This window comes from Pristis pectinata, chromosome 12, assembly GCF_009764475.1.
Source record: "Pristis pectinata isolate sPriPec2 chromosome 12, sPriPec2.1.pri, whole genome shotgun sequence".
NCBI lineage: Eukaryota > Metazoa > Chordata > Chondrichthyes > Rhinopristiformes > Pristidae > Pristis > Pristis pectinata.
Window position 1 is genome coordinate 19,264,002 of NC_067416.1, and position 16,561 is coordinate 19,280,562.

The window sequence follows — 16,561 nt, forward strand, 5'->3', positions numbered from 1 at the left end:
AACACTGAAGTACTGTGATTGCATTCAGACATGTGTATTCACAAACCATCTCCTGGTTACAATCTGAAATTAAATCAAGGAGCTTGATTGTCTTGGCATACTGCTCAAATGCAAGCTTTTCAAAATTCAGCAAAGCTCAAGAGGCCAGATAACATCACAGCTGGAGTGCTCAACTTTTTCCCCCCAAAACTAACCAAGCTGTCCTATTACTGCTATAACTCACATTGTCATCTGTAGTCTCTTTTCCTCAAAGCACCCAGACATAAACCGACGTGTGAGGAATGTTAGGTAATACTATATTGTTGCTGATTTTGCTGTGACCTGCTGTTTGCAGTATCAAACCAATCTATTAACTGAACTGCTCTCCACAGGTTACACCCCGCAACCCCCCCCCCCCCCTGAAGCTAGTAGCTGTGGAATAACTAAGGCTTAAGCGAGATTGTCAGCGGTAGCACTTGAAACCACTACAGGCGACTCCCACATTATGGCTGTTCAGGTAACGTAAATCCACCCTTAGAGCGAGAGCGAAAAAGAAGTAAATATATTAAAAAAAAATCACAGTATGGATGATTTTCTAGGAACATATACCTCAAGAACACAGGGTCACCTGTACTTTAAGATTGCAGTTGTACGCCATAAGGGACAAGACTGTTGGACAGAGAAAAAGATTCAAGGATGTGCTCCAAGCCTCCTTGAAAACATGTAACATTTCTACCAACTTCTAGGAATCTCTGACTCATGACCAAAGTGAAGAGCATTTGGGATTATATTGACAATCTCAAGGCCATGCATCGGGAGCAGAGAGGCCTTGCATAAATAATGGAAGGAACAAACCAACTACAAACTACTGATCCACCTGCCCTACCAGCCACCACCTGCAGAAGAACCTGTAATCGCCTGCACTGGCCACCTTAGAACCCATGAAAGTGGAATGGAGTGGAGTGGACACAAGTCATCCTCAGTTCTGAGGAACTACTGAAGAGGAGATTTTTGTTAGCATATTTTAAGTCTTATTTTGTTTTACAAAAACAAGTTAGATCCCTAAAAACATTATGTTCTAGATCATACACAACTTGTCAGATTTCCTTCCCCTACTTCTGCCAAAAGTTATCTTTTTGTTAGCACAGGTACTGGTCACCCTTTGATGTTTAGTTAATTTCATTAATGGTCATGCCAGAGCCTCAAAGACTACAGGCAAAAGCAGCCATCGCAATTGACATCAACATCACCTTTCTCTGATGACAGCAATTATTGCTCCATTAAAGTTACCAATTTTACAAATACACAAATCAATTTAGTATGGAGGTCAATCCAGAAATACCCCTGATCTATAATGAACTTGCTCAATAAATACAGGAGGCAGGACACTATTTGAACATAGAAGAAAAAGTTAATTACAATTGAGCTTTAGTACACAGATTATTTATGACTCTCCTGTTTACATGAAATACTGATCAAAATGAACTGTCTGTTGATATCCAAAGTTATAACTTCGCCAATTCATCCAGTTGCATTTTGGGCATAAACCTATATGAAGCCATAAAGGAACAAGAGTACAGAGTCAGGCCAGCCAGACCACTAAGCTTCACAATACATGAATGAATTATGGTTATCCAACTTCATGTTCTGACCATTAATGTTGGATTCACAAAACAAAGGTAAAATAGATATTTCTGGTGCCATACTACAAATTCTACCCACCGGCTTCTCTACTGAACCAGGACTATACTCATCAATCACACTATATTCTTATTGCCATGATGAAAATAAAATCAATGTGTTATTTGGCAATTTGACATATCTGTCTGGACACAAAGAAAAAGTCAAAACTCAAAGCTTCAAATCAATCTGTCAACTATGGACCTCTCCACTGGTACCTCCCTGAAACTGCAGAATAACTGAGGTTTAGATGAGATTATCAGTGGAAGTACAGAATTGTCACTGCTGCATAAATAAAAACATTGCTTCCATTTATTTGAAGGACAATATTTTGTATACTATGAGAAAACATTCCTGCTGCATTAAATTTCTTGAACAGTGAATCACTTCATATCTTTAAAGTCAGGTTGACTGCATTATGGTTATTAAGACTACATTGTCAAGTACTGAAGTGGTTATTTACACGCTTGCCTCAAGCCAAAGTTTGCTACAATTATTGATATGAAATTTTCCAACCTAAAATGCATTCACCATCATGAGGCATATATTAACAATACAGGGTGGTTAAACATCCCTGTTTTTGAATCAAAAAGTTTTGGGTTCAATTCCCACCCCACAGACTTGAGCACCAACATATAGACTGACATACCAGTGCAATGCTGAGGGACTGTTGCATGTCAGAGATGCCATCTTTTGGATATGTTACATCAAGGCTCTGTCTGCTCTAACAGATGGTAGGGAAGACCCTATGGCATTATGTCAAAGAAAAGGAGAATTATCCAGTGACCTGCCCAATGTTTATTACTCAAACAAGATTCTCAGAATCAGATTTTCTGGTTTTCATCACAATGCCCAGTGTAGGAACTTGCCATGCACAAACTATCATTTTTTCTTTATATTATCTCAGTGACAAAACTTCAAAAGCATTTCAATGCCTATAAACTGAGTGGAAGTGAAAGGCACTGCACAAAAGTCTTTTGTTTTTCTTGCTTTCCTGAAGGGATATGCCAATTTTGTGAAATTTCATTTCATTCTGTCCACAAAGCAACTTGATTTTTACATATGCAAATACCACGACGAGCATAAGGATTGTATCTTAAAGGCCAAATAAATAGCAATTGTTAATGTATATTCATTTCTAGTTGACTCCTCTAAAAAAACTATTTGAAAAATTTTGATACTGAGACAGAAAAATGCAAAAACTCTAGAAAAGTAAAAGGAGCTTTGTAGCTGGCAAAATTGTACGACAAATTTTGTTTTAATCATTAATCCATGAAAATATCAAGGTGGCTATTGTGGGAAAAAGAAATAAATTGGACCAGTTGAGGATGCCCCAACAAAATGTCAGTGTAAAACAAAATGAGCCTTTAACCTTCTGCTGACTGCCTCATAATTGTTCGGCATCTACTAAGTGTTGACACTGACAACCAAATTGGTATGAAGCATTTCATTTTCCAAAATAAAATTTTCACTAAAATACCCCTTGCAAATTAACTTTTGAAAGCAGCTTTCTTTTTCCTACCTTGATATATTTACTACCATGATGAAAAGAATTATGAACCATCCATTCTCCAGTGATCTAAACTTACAAAATTCATAGTCTGTAAAGGTTTCAACATAAATAGATCCATCTTCAAAGCATATTTTAAGAACCTTTCAAACTTAGCCTCTTAAAAATTGAGTACTGCAATAACATAGGGAAATAAAAATACAAATGCAAACTACTTAGAATTTTGTTGGCACCTGAAGCAACACAAAACAGTTGGTGCATGGATGAGTGTGGCGGGAGCTGTGCGTGGGGTGGGGTGACAGTGAGGGCAAGCAATGCGCATTTCTTTCTAGGGCCCACTGCTTCGAAATTTAACAGTTCCTGCACTTCAATGTATTGGACACCACTGAACTGGCCTTCAACAAGGCAAAGCCTTTCCACTGTGTGGTGCAGCATTGCAACTTGTGGAGGGGACCAGTCCTGGAATGTGGTTGCGTAAGAGGGGAAGCCCAAGGGTAGGGTGGGAGTGTCAGATGTCAGAGGATAAAACACTGCAAAAGTTAAAAAATTATTATTTCAGGCAGTGTTTTTTTTAAAAAAATGGTATAAACTTTTTAAATCTACACTTGAGCCAATGAAGTAAATGTGATAAATCTATACTGATGCCATTACTTTCTAATACGTTTTATTGAACAAAAATTACTTTACAACACCACCATTTTCAAAGTATATGCACTACAAAGTCCAATTCTACATTTTTTTTCCTTTTAACTGCATAACACAATGTTTAAGTTTCAAACACTCATTTAAGCAGCTGAGCATTTCATACATAAGCACTTAAAATAGATTGATGATTCATTTAAAATCAACATACTAATATTAAGTTGATACACTTCTGTGATTTGGGCTGGATTGTTGCTGATTGCGCTTACGAGTTTGCTCCTAGAGTTTAAATTCCAGTTCCTCATAGCATTTCTCTGGAAACATCAATTTTTCCCCAATCAAGCAGAGGCCAAAGCTCAGCCAAGATTACATATTTCATGCACACTTTGGTATATTTACCAACAGAAAAAGACTTGTCAAGATGAAGAATGCATCTCTTCATTATATCAGTGTACACAACTAAAGCTAAATGTGTGCAATAGAACTTTACAGCACAGTACAGGCCTCTCAGCCCACGATGTTGTGCCGACATTTCATCCTGCTCTAAGATCTATCTAACCCTTCCCTCCCACATAGCCCTCCATTTTTCTGTCATTTATGTGTCTATCTAAAGAGTCTCTTCAATGTCCCTAATGTATCTGCCTCCACTTCCTCTGCAGACAGTGCATTCCATGCACTCACCACTCTGTAAAAAAAAAACTTACCTCTGACATCCCCCCCCCATACCTTCCTCCAATTACCTTAAAATTATGCCCCCTCGTGTTTGCCATTTTCACCTGGGAAAAAGTCTCTGACTGTCCACTCAATTTATGCCTCTTATCATCTTGTACACCTCTGTCAAGACACCTCTCATCCTTCTTCTCTCCAAAGAGAAAAGCTCTAGCTCACTTAACCTATCCTCATAAGACATGCTCTCCAATCCAGGCAGCATCCTGGTAAATCTCCTCTGCACCCTCTCTAAAGCTTCCACATCCTTCCTATAATGAGGTGACCAGAACTGAACACAATACTCCAAGTGGGGTCTAACCAGAGTTCTATACAGCTGCGACATTACCTCACGGCTCTTGAGCTCAATACCCCGACTAATGAAAGCCAACACACCATATGCCTTCTTAACAACTCTATCAACCTGCGCAAGGCAAATGTAAATCATAAGTAACAACAAAAGAATAATTAGTAGAAGGTCATCTGGCATTTTGAGCCTGCTCCACCATTCATCAAGATCACGGCTGATATTCTACCTCAGCACTATGTGCCGGCACCACCCCTATATCCCTTCATTACCTTAGCATCCATAATTCTTTTTCATTTTGATTGAACTCAGTGGCTAAGCCACCAGAATTAGTGAATTTCAAAGATTCACCAAGTTCTCGAGAGAAATTTCTGTCCTAAATTACCTACTCTTCATTCTGAAACTTGTGAACCGCAGTTCTAAACTCCACAGCCAAGGAAAACATTCTCCCTGCTTCATACCAAATTACCGGCTCTTATGCAAGGAGCAATTTAAACTTCAGAATACATATGCTTTGTGAACCAAGTATACCTCATCTTCATTTTCAACTATAAATTGCTTAAGTGTAAGCAGCACCTTAAAATTTTTTACAGTCACAAGCAATATTTGATAGCAATATTCTCTACAGCACACGCAATTTAGATGAATAAAGACAACCACAAAACATGTTTAGAAAGAGAGGAACCACATATTGCAATAAGTCAGATTGTCTTTTACATTGCTGACTATAAATAAAGATATATGTGGATGGTGGTATATATACTCCAGACTTGCAAATGGCAATAAAATAGCTTTTAAAAACCATCATGGCATAACTCAGCTTCTATGGACATTAATAAACCATCACAGAACTAGGTAAATTATATAAACCTGCAGTTTGCATTGATGAGGTGGTAAAAACCCATTTCCTGCACATTAGAATGAACTTTATTGGCCTTCAGCACTTTGAAAGCTAAAGATTTCCAGTTTCATGCAGAAAGTAATAACACTCTGCAGATGACACTGCTGAAATATCATGTTCATAGAATACCAGCATTTCAACTCCATTTCAGGAGGCCACTGATTAACACTGAATTATCAAGGAGGTCCAAATTCAGTAAGGTGTTAACTGAAAATAAGGCAGCTTGTATTAATTTGATTTTTATATGCATAATTTTAAAAAGTTCCTTGAAATTTCTCTCTATAGTTTTAATACCTTTTTTTTCCCCAAGAGCTCAATTATTTATTACAAGAGAACTAAACACTGACACTGTACATGAAACCCATGTAATGAAATAAAATTTTATGGAATAATCCACTGCAAACTGCAAAATTTCAAAATGCATGGTGAAAAGTCAAAGGCCCAGAAATTTAACTTTGAGAACACACACTAAGGTGATGCTATGTCAGAGACCGTATTAAAACACTTAAGCAGAGCTAATCGTGACCTTTTATCTGTTACTGCACAGTTACCACAAGTAATTTTGCAAGTCTTGCAATCCTGCTGAAACTAACTTGGGCTAAACAAACATCATGTGTACACCCCTTATAGGAGAGATGATCATCACCTCCAAGCACTGTTGGAAGTCACCATGCAGCTCAGGGAACAGAGCTTGAAGGAATAGGGACATACTTAATATTATTCATGCGGATCTTGAAATCCTTGTTGGAAGGCCAACCAAAGAAAATGTCCAATAAGCTTGGGGACATGGAAGGTCACTCAAATGCAAGGTGAAGCACCAGTGAAGCACTGGGAGTTATGTCCCTAGGATCCATTTCTAGTGCAGGAAAAAGTTTAATGATCTCACACACATGCACAGGGTCACATTAGCAAAGTGCATCTGTCAGCAGTTGCACAACTAAAAGTCACATATTACTCTGTGGACCACACATCATAAATTCACCCAGCAACAATTCCGAGAAATTACCCTTCATTCACATCCCTCAACAAATAACATGCACAGACACTTTGTCTTGCTCTAATTATATAAAGCCCTGGTGAGACCCTATCTGGAAGAATGCACATAGGTCTAGTCTCTTTGTCGGAGGAAGAATTCCTGCAATTGAGTGCAGCAAAGATTCATCAGATTGGTTCCTGGGGTGAGGAGTCCCCCCACCATTTGAGCAAACAATAAGCAGGTAGGCCCTGTACTGGAGCATAGAAGCACAATTGGTCTCATTGAAACATGCAAAATTCCTAACACTTTTCATATGGTTGATGTGGAGTTGCTGTTTTCCCTAGCTGGGATGTCTAGAATGAGGGGTCACAATCTCAAAATAACTGATCAGCCATTCTTGACCAAAGTAAGAAGGAACCTCTGCACCTTGAAGTTGGTGACTGTTTGAAATTCACTATCCAAGAGGGCTGTGGAGGCTCAGTGACTGACTATATTCAAAGCTGAGGTATTAAGGGAATTGATGAATAGAAGAATGGTGCAGAAAAGTGTCTGAGGTAAATGATCTTATTGATTGATAGAACAGGCATGAAGAGCTGAATGGCCTACTCCTCCCTTTTATATATTTAAATGGATTATTTTTTTTAAACTAGATTTTCTAGCACTCAACTCTGGAAAAGCAGTATTAAGCATTTAAATTTCCAGGTAATTTGCCTTTGTTTGCTATCGGAGAACAGATTAGGAGACAACGACACCAAATCAAAATCAATAAATAAATCAGAAGCTATTAATTTCACAGACCACAGGATTTTCTGGGATTCGGTGCCTCAACTTTGTCCATCTTCCTACTGACAACATTAAAATTCAACAGTATTTGTTTCAGCACTTTGCCCTGTTTTTTTTGTAAGTTAGGGAAGAGCATAGAACTGGAGGCACTGGGCAAAGGTGGAAAAGACACAGTGGAAAAAGAGAAGTTTATAAAATGGAAAATCAGAGGGGGATTCAGATGAAGTTGAAGAATGTGGGAATAAATAGGGGTAAAAGAGATATGGATGCTACCAATTTGAATTGTGTTTTAACCTTCAATAACCCTGGCTATGCAACAAGAAATTGGTGGTGAACTTGTAAACTATGTAAAGCCATATTGCAAGCTACTATGTTAAGAGATCATCTAAGTACATTCACTGATTAAACATCTTGTGGTTTTAGATCTGATACATCAACAGATGTAGTCAAATTTCTGCAACATTATTAACAATTCATTCCTGAATCATCACCTAGTGTACAAGCATTTTCATAAAGAGAACTACATCAGGCCTAAGATGGAACTAATAAAAATCAAAACACATGCCTGTATGTTGGATTGCATACAACATTTCACCAGTGCACAGAAATGGAACTATTAATATTACAGTTTCTGAGTTTTATTGCATTTATGTCACGATCCACACAGCAAAAGGAAATAAAAACGGTTGACTGAAATATTCACAACCACCAATAATTTTCTTTGGATCTCTTTGAGAATGTTGGTCTCAATTTTCAGCCAGAATAATTGACACATGAAACCCAGACTGAAGAACATTGGGGACCACAGTGGAGATATGAAATGGGAAAAAGTGGTAGGAAAAAAAAAAGTGTGAAAGATAATAGAGAAGAGATCCAGGATCCTTTGCAGATAAGGGTATATCATTTGGTCATCCTGCTGCAGGAAACGTCATTAAGTTGGAAAAAGTACAGAGGAGATTTATGAGCATGTTTCTGGGACTCGAGGGACTGAATTATAGAGAGAAGTTGAGCAGGCTAGGACGTGACTGATTGGACCATTGAAGAATGAGGGGAGATCTTATAGAGGGGCATAGATAGGGTGAATGCAGTTTTTTTCCCCAGTGTTGGAGAATTAAGAACTAGCGGGCATAGGTATAGGGTGAGAGGGGAAAGATTTAATAGGAACCCAAGGGCAACTTTTACACCCAGAGGGTGGTCCATATATGAAATGAGCTGTCCAAGTGGTTGAGGCATGTACACTAACAACATTTAAAAGACACTTGGAGAGGAACATGGATAGGAAAGGTTTAAATGGTTATGGGCCACACATGGGCAAATGGGACTAGGTTAGACTGGTGTCTTGATCGGCATGGACCAGTTGGGTTGAAGGGCTCATTTCCGTACTTTATCACCTTTGTCAGCATTTTTCCTCCAGATACCAACATTTCTCAACACTTAAAGTCAAAATACGTTCACATACAGCTGTGAAGTATTATCTGCTTCAGCCACCTTAAAGTTGTTTTGATTTGTTTTAGAAGCAGTGCTGCTTTTTATATTCAGTCAAATCAATGTAAAGGATCCCAATCATGCAATTGTGCATACAAGATGAGGGTCTTAGAGCAAAATCTAGGTACATGAACCCACTCAAATATTGCATTATATTTTTAAGAACAGATATAGTTTTGAGTATTGACTCGTAAAAACATACTGTATTTGACGAAAACTGAAATAACCATTAATGTTAGTTCAATTCCCTTCCGCCAATAAATCCACATACCAATTCTGTTTAAAAACATTGAACTCACAGCTTAAAGCTTCATTAGTATAACATATTACAGTCTAAAACAGTAAATTGCAGATGATTATTTAAAAACAGGCTGAATTGATATAGTTGGGTTTGCTTCTGCTTCTCAAATAATAAAAATATAATTCAAAAACATGTCAACAAATATAAAATGGATCTTACCTGGAGTGGAGACTGACAAAGGAATCGCGTATACTGCGTTGAAATAAATCGACATTCATTGCATGGAAAAAGGGGGAAAAATAAAATTAATTCTGGCCTTAATAAAAACTAATACTTAGTAATAATGTAGATTACCATACTTACAATCCATATAACAGATATGTTCTATTATAAATATAACTTAATTTCCCAGCTCTTATAATTTATTATGTATAACATTGCAACAATATAACTGATCTGAATACTAAGTATACAAAGTTTATATACTACACAGACTAATAAATTGAATTACTTTATTTAGCAGTTTACTTGTATCCACAACACTATCCTACCCACACCAATCAGGGATTGGAAAGCTGCTTTTGCAGAAAGAAACTAGCCAGATCAACTGAAGTTTTCCATGGAGATGAATTCAATTTGAAGACATATTTTTAAAACTGTGCCCCATTAAAAATCAGCATCCTGAACAGAAAAGAGAATTTCCATGTGTATAAGATATCTAACAAAGCAATTATATCCCAAGGTGCTTCAGAAGAGAGAAACAAAAAATGATGCTAGCCACACAATACTTGGATAGATTACCAAAATCTTAATCAAAAAAGGTAGGTTGCAAGGAACACAATAAAGGAGGAAACAGAGGTGGAAAAGTGAAAACATCAAAGGGAATTCCAGAATGCAAGACCTTGGAAGCTGAAGGCTTGGCTATCGATAGTGGTGAATTCAAATTTGGATGAACAGAAGTAGAGCAGTGCAAATATCTTGGAGAGTCTGGATTTTCATAATTTCTAATACCCCACATTCCTCTCTTAAATTTACTTTAGGACTATTTCTTCACTCCAACCCCCCCCCCCCCCCCCCACCTTCCTCCAGGGCCTCTCACCCCAGTTACTGTCAAAGTTCCTGCAAATGCCCTACCTAACTGCAAGACCATGATCCCAGTATGATTCTGCAAGAGCCCAATGGTAAATTGTTTGTTCTAGCATTAAACCATTCTACTCCTCAAATTGCACATTTACCTCCCCAAAAAGTTTCTCCTTGTGTCAATTTGCATATTGCTCAGGTAGATGATTCAGGGATTTCACCCATGAGATCCTCCTCTTTCATACAATTTATGATATGTTCCAAACTGGATATTTTCCCCTAGTTTTGTTTTGACGTTGTGGTCCACACTGGGATCAACAATTATTGGATCCACTACTACCACCCCCTCCACCACCTGAACCCCAATATTCCTTCCCATCAGTTTGAGCTATTGCCTAACATTATGCCAGATTGGCATTTTACCATGTGGGACTCTTCATTCTATTTGAAAGACACCAATTTCTGAATCTTCAGCACTCTCCTCCACAGCTCCAGGCTCCTGCAGCAAGGTGCCATCATTCTGATTGTTCTTCTGACAATTTATGTTTTTACGTTCACAGGTAGCAAATTGTATTTTACCTGCTGGATCCTTGTTCTGTGCATCATCTCAGAGCTTTTGGACATAACCCTTTCTCTCTAAATTCTACAAGTCAAGATACTCAACCTCCTTTTAACACACAAAACAACTTCCACTATTAACAAAATTTCTTAACAATATTAAAGCTCTGAGCTTCAAGGAAAAACCACCGTTGGGCTCAAAAGAGTATCAACCACTCCTCAGCACTTAATTACACACTCAAATTCTTAACCTTACATGTTATTCATATTGCATTCAGTTAATGACCACCCTACACTTCATAAGACCATGCATTTCCCAACCATAGCTGTTCGAGTCCAATTTTCACATTTTTAAGTCCCTTTAACCTTAATGCAATCAATTTACCATTGTTCAATTCAAGATCTTTTCCAGATCTGGTAAGAAAAATAATTGCAAAACAGAATACTGTTAATAGGCAAAGTAACTGGATGGAACATACAAAATTGCCCTATTTTAATTGGAATATAAAGACCTATGCAACTTTAAAAAAAAAAATCCAACTACTAAAACAAAAAGGTATAAATAATCTAAAATAACCATGTTTTTTAAAAAAAGTTAAATTCTAACTGCCACAATACCTGTATCTCATAAATTCACTGAGTTTAGACAGAATACAATGCAATTATAAATCAGCAAGCATCCAACATCTAATAGTGAGAAATTAGAGTAATTGAGGTTGAATGAACACCTTGTAAAACAAAAGGTAATGCCTAATAAACCCAACAGGTGACAATTATGGGGAAGGCAGGGGCAGGGGTGGGGGAGGGGGAAAGAGGCTAGTCAATGGATATTACATGAGATTTGACAAAGTTCCCTTTAAAAAGCCTTTTGATAAAGTTGAAGTTTAGGGAATGGAAAACAAATTATTGTGCTGAATCATTGCTGACCGATAGCCAGAAGTTCCAAAAGGGAACTGACGACTATCACCCACTTGTGCCTCAGGAACTTAGTCTTCCAAGCATGTGCACCCAGTCACAAAGCCCAAAGCTTCCTAAAGGTTGGTTGTTACCAAGGAGCAGAGACTCCCTAAAGGAGTTCAGATGCAGTTTGGATCTGGCTCTTAACATTACACTAAAAAAGACCTGTATAGGAATAAAGGCACTATTCATTTGAATGGGATCATTTGATACTGTGGGAAAAGGTTAGAGTATATCAGTATTTTCTTTAGATTAATTATTTGTTAACGTTTGATGTTTCTTTAAATAATCTTTTCAATAATTTCTTTAAATTGATTAATTCTATTTTAATAGTTTTCAAATGCCCCTACCAACCAAAGACATTTTAAACCTGTTACAAACTTTTTACAAGCTTTGCCAGCTCATCCGTGGTCTAAGGATTTGATCGTCTAGGGGTAGGGCCTAGGACGAGCAGTTAAAATGCAGGCAGGAGGGGATCCTGGACTGTGAGTCTAGGCAGTTTGTGCAATGTACAACAGTACTTTTATTCTCCCCCCACAAATGCAAACCATCCACATGAACTGTTTGATGTTGGTGATAAATTTAAATTATTAAAATCATCACACTTTTAGAGTTAATCAATTTACTTTTTGGGTTTCAAATATTTCAAAGTTTTAAGATCTAACAATTCAATTAACTTTTTGGAAATACAACAATAAAGTGTTGCTGAAAAATATTGTTTTTATATATGGGATCTTGAATTTGCTGGAAACAGCACTGTTGTTTCAACTTTTCAGCCCCTTTCTCCATCCCCAACACCCTCCATTCATTTTGATCACTATTTACACCATAGTTTTCTGGAATATATCCAATGGTTTGCCCAAGTACACGTCACACATCTTTTGAAGAAGGTAATTCTACTATCGCTACATCTCCTTTTCCACAGAACATAGAGGAGCATGGACCTCACCTTCTTTATCTAACTGCTAGATACATAGGTTCCTAGTTCCGTTTCCTTAACAAGTGCTTACTATTTTCTTTTTTCTGTACTTTCACTATTTGCTTAGTTTATTGTTCTTTGTGCCCCAGTCACAATAGGGATCATTCTACAATCTCAGTCCGTACTTCCTGATGCACCTCTGGTGAATTTGAAGGGTGGGGGGGGGGGGGGGGGGGTGGAGAGTAGGGTTAAGGTGACCAATCTCCATTACCACCTTCTCCCATGAAAGCACTACTCCCCTCCAACCATCGTCCCACAGCACCCCGCCCCCGCGCCCCCCCCCCCCCCCCCAAAAAAGACATGCAGGCTAAGATCACCTACTTCAAAAGCCATATCATCTGCCAAGATTGAGTCAAGTTCTTACTGTAAAACAAAATTATACACTACACAGAAGTCTGCTATGACCTTTGGCACTTTATCTGAACAAATTTAGTACATTGTCAGATTTGTACACACACTGGAAGTGTCTTAACATCAAAAATCACTCTCTCTGTGACATGCTGGGTGGTTACAGGTACATGACTGTACATCTCCTGTGCACCACTGTTGGTGTCATCTATGGCTTTGGTAGATAGGCAAGTTTGCCCCTCAATACATATCCACCCGTTTCCCCATTATCCTTTCCCCACTCCAGTGAATAAATCATGGAAACTGATATGGCAAAGGACGATGGCAGCTACAGAATTATCAGTCATTACCAGGTCACTCGCGTCATTATTTCTCCAACCATACTGTTGAGGAATATATAATAGTTTAAATCCAACAAAAGTTTGATTATCCTTGGTGACCATGCTATACTAAGTGATGGGTCCTTCTACCAATTTTGGACAGATTAACAGTGACAAAATTACCAATCAATCATAGCACTGAAATTTGCATTCTCCATAATTTCCTGGATCATTTACCCATTAATGATTTCTGCTGTCAGGGGTCAATACTATGGTACAACTCTGCAGCAAATTCAGGCCCATTAACATTCTCAATATCATGTCATAATTAAAATTTTGTCTAAGTTGATTTTCTTACAGTGCGACTTGTTGCTGTATTCAGTTTTAAAAATAAAGAAATCTTCACTTCATAGCTGTACAGTAAAACCAGGTATTCAACAAGATCGGAGATGTAAACAATGGAATGCCAGTTTCCATTATAAATGCTTTGTAATTGTTAGGTGTCATTTCTTCCTTTATGATAAATTACCAATATCTACAATTTGTCACCAGCTTAGTGTCATAAACCTTTAAACAATTTATTTCCAAATATAAGCAAAGTGAACTTAATACTGAAATTTGCTTCTAAAAATTGTTACATTTAAGATCTCAAGATCTATTTGTCCAATAAGCTATTTAAGGAAGTCCTGGCGCCAGTGGAGTAAAAGTCTGACGTCAGCAGGCACTCAGGAGTTAAAAGTTTATCGCTGTTAATTGGTATTGAGTGTATATAACCTTTAAAAGTTACTGAACTGTGCCAAAGACACTAATTTTGGAAAAAAAAAACTATGATTACCTGATGTGATCTCTCTGAAATTTGGTAGTGTCTAAAATACAGCAGACATTCCTTTGTAAAGGCACAGGAGTTACAAAAACATTGCATTAAATTTGTGAATAATATCCAAGATCTGTTGTAAATAATTGCACAGAGGTTACTGACCTATATACTATAGTGGAACTGAAAGATTATAACATCAACATTAAATATAGCCCACCTCACATTTCACAAGTAATTAATGGCACCTCCTTCACTTTTGTTTGGCAACATAATTTTACAAGTTTTGTTTGCATTGGTAATTTTAGTAAAGGCACCATTTTTGGAGTGTGACACACGACTTACCATCTCTCTTATCAAATGTCGCTGGACATTTTAAAATCTTGCAAGACTAAGCAGAAGCGTTTCTAAGTCTATAGTAATTGTAGTTTGAACTCTGTTTTGCATCACTGTAGACAGAGAGCTCACTCACCTTAAACTCTGTATTCTTAAGGTTTTCATTAAGGAATAGGTTAGTTAGCCACCCTGTAAAGCATGAGCTCTGCAACATTTTGTTGTAGTTGCTCATGACTACTGAAACAACATCCACCATTATTTCAGGCAGTACATTCAATATCATAACAACAATCTTCCATAGGCTAACTATTTCAAAACTCTGTCTGCTGTTTCCTGATCATCTTGTCAATGAAAAGAGTTAATCCTTATTTACTCAATCCAGATGCTTAAATCTTTGCTCTATCTCATTAGAATCCTAGTTTCTCCAGCCTGCATGAGTAAAGTACCCATGTTATTCTGGTAACTCTCCTCTACATCCTTTTCACTGTCTTGACACTCTCCCTAAAGGGTGGTACATACAAGTGCAATTGATTCCAAACTAGTATTCTAAACTTGACCTACCACCTTGCTAGAAAGTTAGCAAGTGTTCAGAAACTTTAGCATATTTGATCACATTAAAATTCCAGAAGTTTAACCTATTCTTAATTTATGTCACATCACAGAAAAAGACAATTCAACCACTTATGGCTTGCTGGTTCATTGAATGAGCTATTCAAGTGTTCTCCTTCCCCTGTTGCTTCCCATTGGCTTAATTTTTTTTTGATTAAACCTTAAGGTAATAGAAATTTAGAAGGGAAATTGGAAAGGATACCAATAAAGAGACATGTTCCCTTTTCTCTTATTAATTAGATATTTAATAATCTTTAATACACAAACAGGTTCACCTCACCAGCCACCATGTTGCACATTAAAGTCTGTCAGGTTGATACAAGGTTCAGACAGTTGGTATCTGAAATACCTAAATTTTGTGCTGTCATTATTAAATAAACAGGACCCATGTCAAGTTAACTGCATAGCGCCCATTAATTCAGAACTGTTACAGACCCATAGCTTGCAAGTCGTCAATTTACCAACAGCTGACACAATAGAGCCATCTTGAAGTAAAATCTCAATTAGCACAAGTGTCACCATCAGGAGAAAGCTCTTTGAGCATGTGACATCTTAATGAAATAAAAACATTGAAGATCAAGTTTATCAATGCTTTACAGTCTAGCAGCATTCAAATTCATGAAAACCCACACAGTCACGGGGGAACATGCAAACTGCACACATATCATACCTGATGTCTGGACTGAACCCAGGTCTCTGGCACTGGGAGGCAGTGGCTCTACTAGGTGTGCTACAGTGCTGTGCTCAGGATTGTTTATCACCAACCTCTGGATTACTAGTCTGCATATTTAACCACTGCACCACTTTGTCAAAAGCCTTCTGAAAATTCATATGGAAGCACCACATTCCTTTTATGACTTCACTACCTGTTGCTTTAGTCAACCAGGTTAAACTGACTTGCTGCAAATCACCCGGCACATCCTTACAGCCCTTTATGACAAGAGCCACTCATCACAGGGGAAGGGACAAGGAGAATGCAAGTTCTTTTGTTTTAATACTTAAAAGTGCTTTAAGTATTTTAGCTGGTTTCTTTTCTAATTTTAATCATGATTAAACTTTTTTATTCTTTATTTGATGTTACAAGTTTTTTTAAAAAGTTACTGATATTGCAAGGAGATGCCAAACAGCAACAAAATACATTTAACAAGTTTTAAAAATCTGTAAAACAGAGCTAGAAACACAAGTTTCAAAATTCTTGTTTCATTGTGGGTAGAAGACCAGGTACATTATCTATTGGAAATATGAAATTTAATCCATCAGTAGTGGCAGGAAGTTCATGGCCCATCCTTGGTGTAGCAAAGAAACAGACTTCAGACACCTGCGCAAAAATGCAACAAAAGAAGTACCTGAA

At 37.5% G+C, this 16,561-nt stretch overlaps 1 protein-coding gene across 7 annotated transcripts in view; it reads right to left on the reverse strand.

The window, feature by feature from the left end:
* LOC127576951 (arginyl-tRNA--protein transferase 1) overlaps nucleotides 1–16,561 on the reverse strand; it is a 131,685-nt gene that overhangs the window by 79,777 nt on the left and 35,347 nt on the right. For all 7 annotated transcript variants that reach the window (XM_052027778.1, XM_052027783.1, XM_052027782.1 and 4 more), the window contains one exon: nucleotides 9,429–9,461. In XM_052027778.1, coding sequence (XP_051883738.1) covers nucleotides 9,429–9,461 — 33 coding nt within the window. The remainder of the gene's footprint in view (nucleotides 1–9,428; nucleotides 9,462–16,561) is intronic.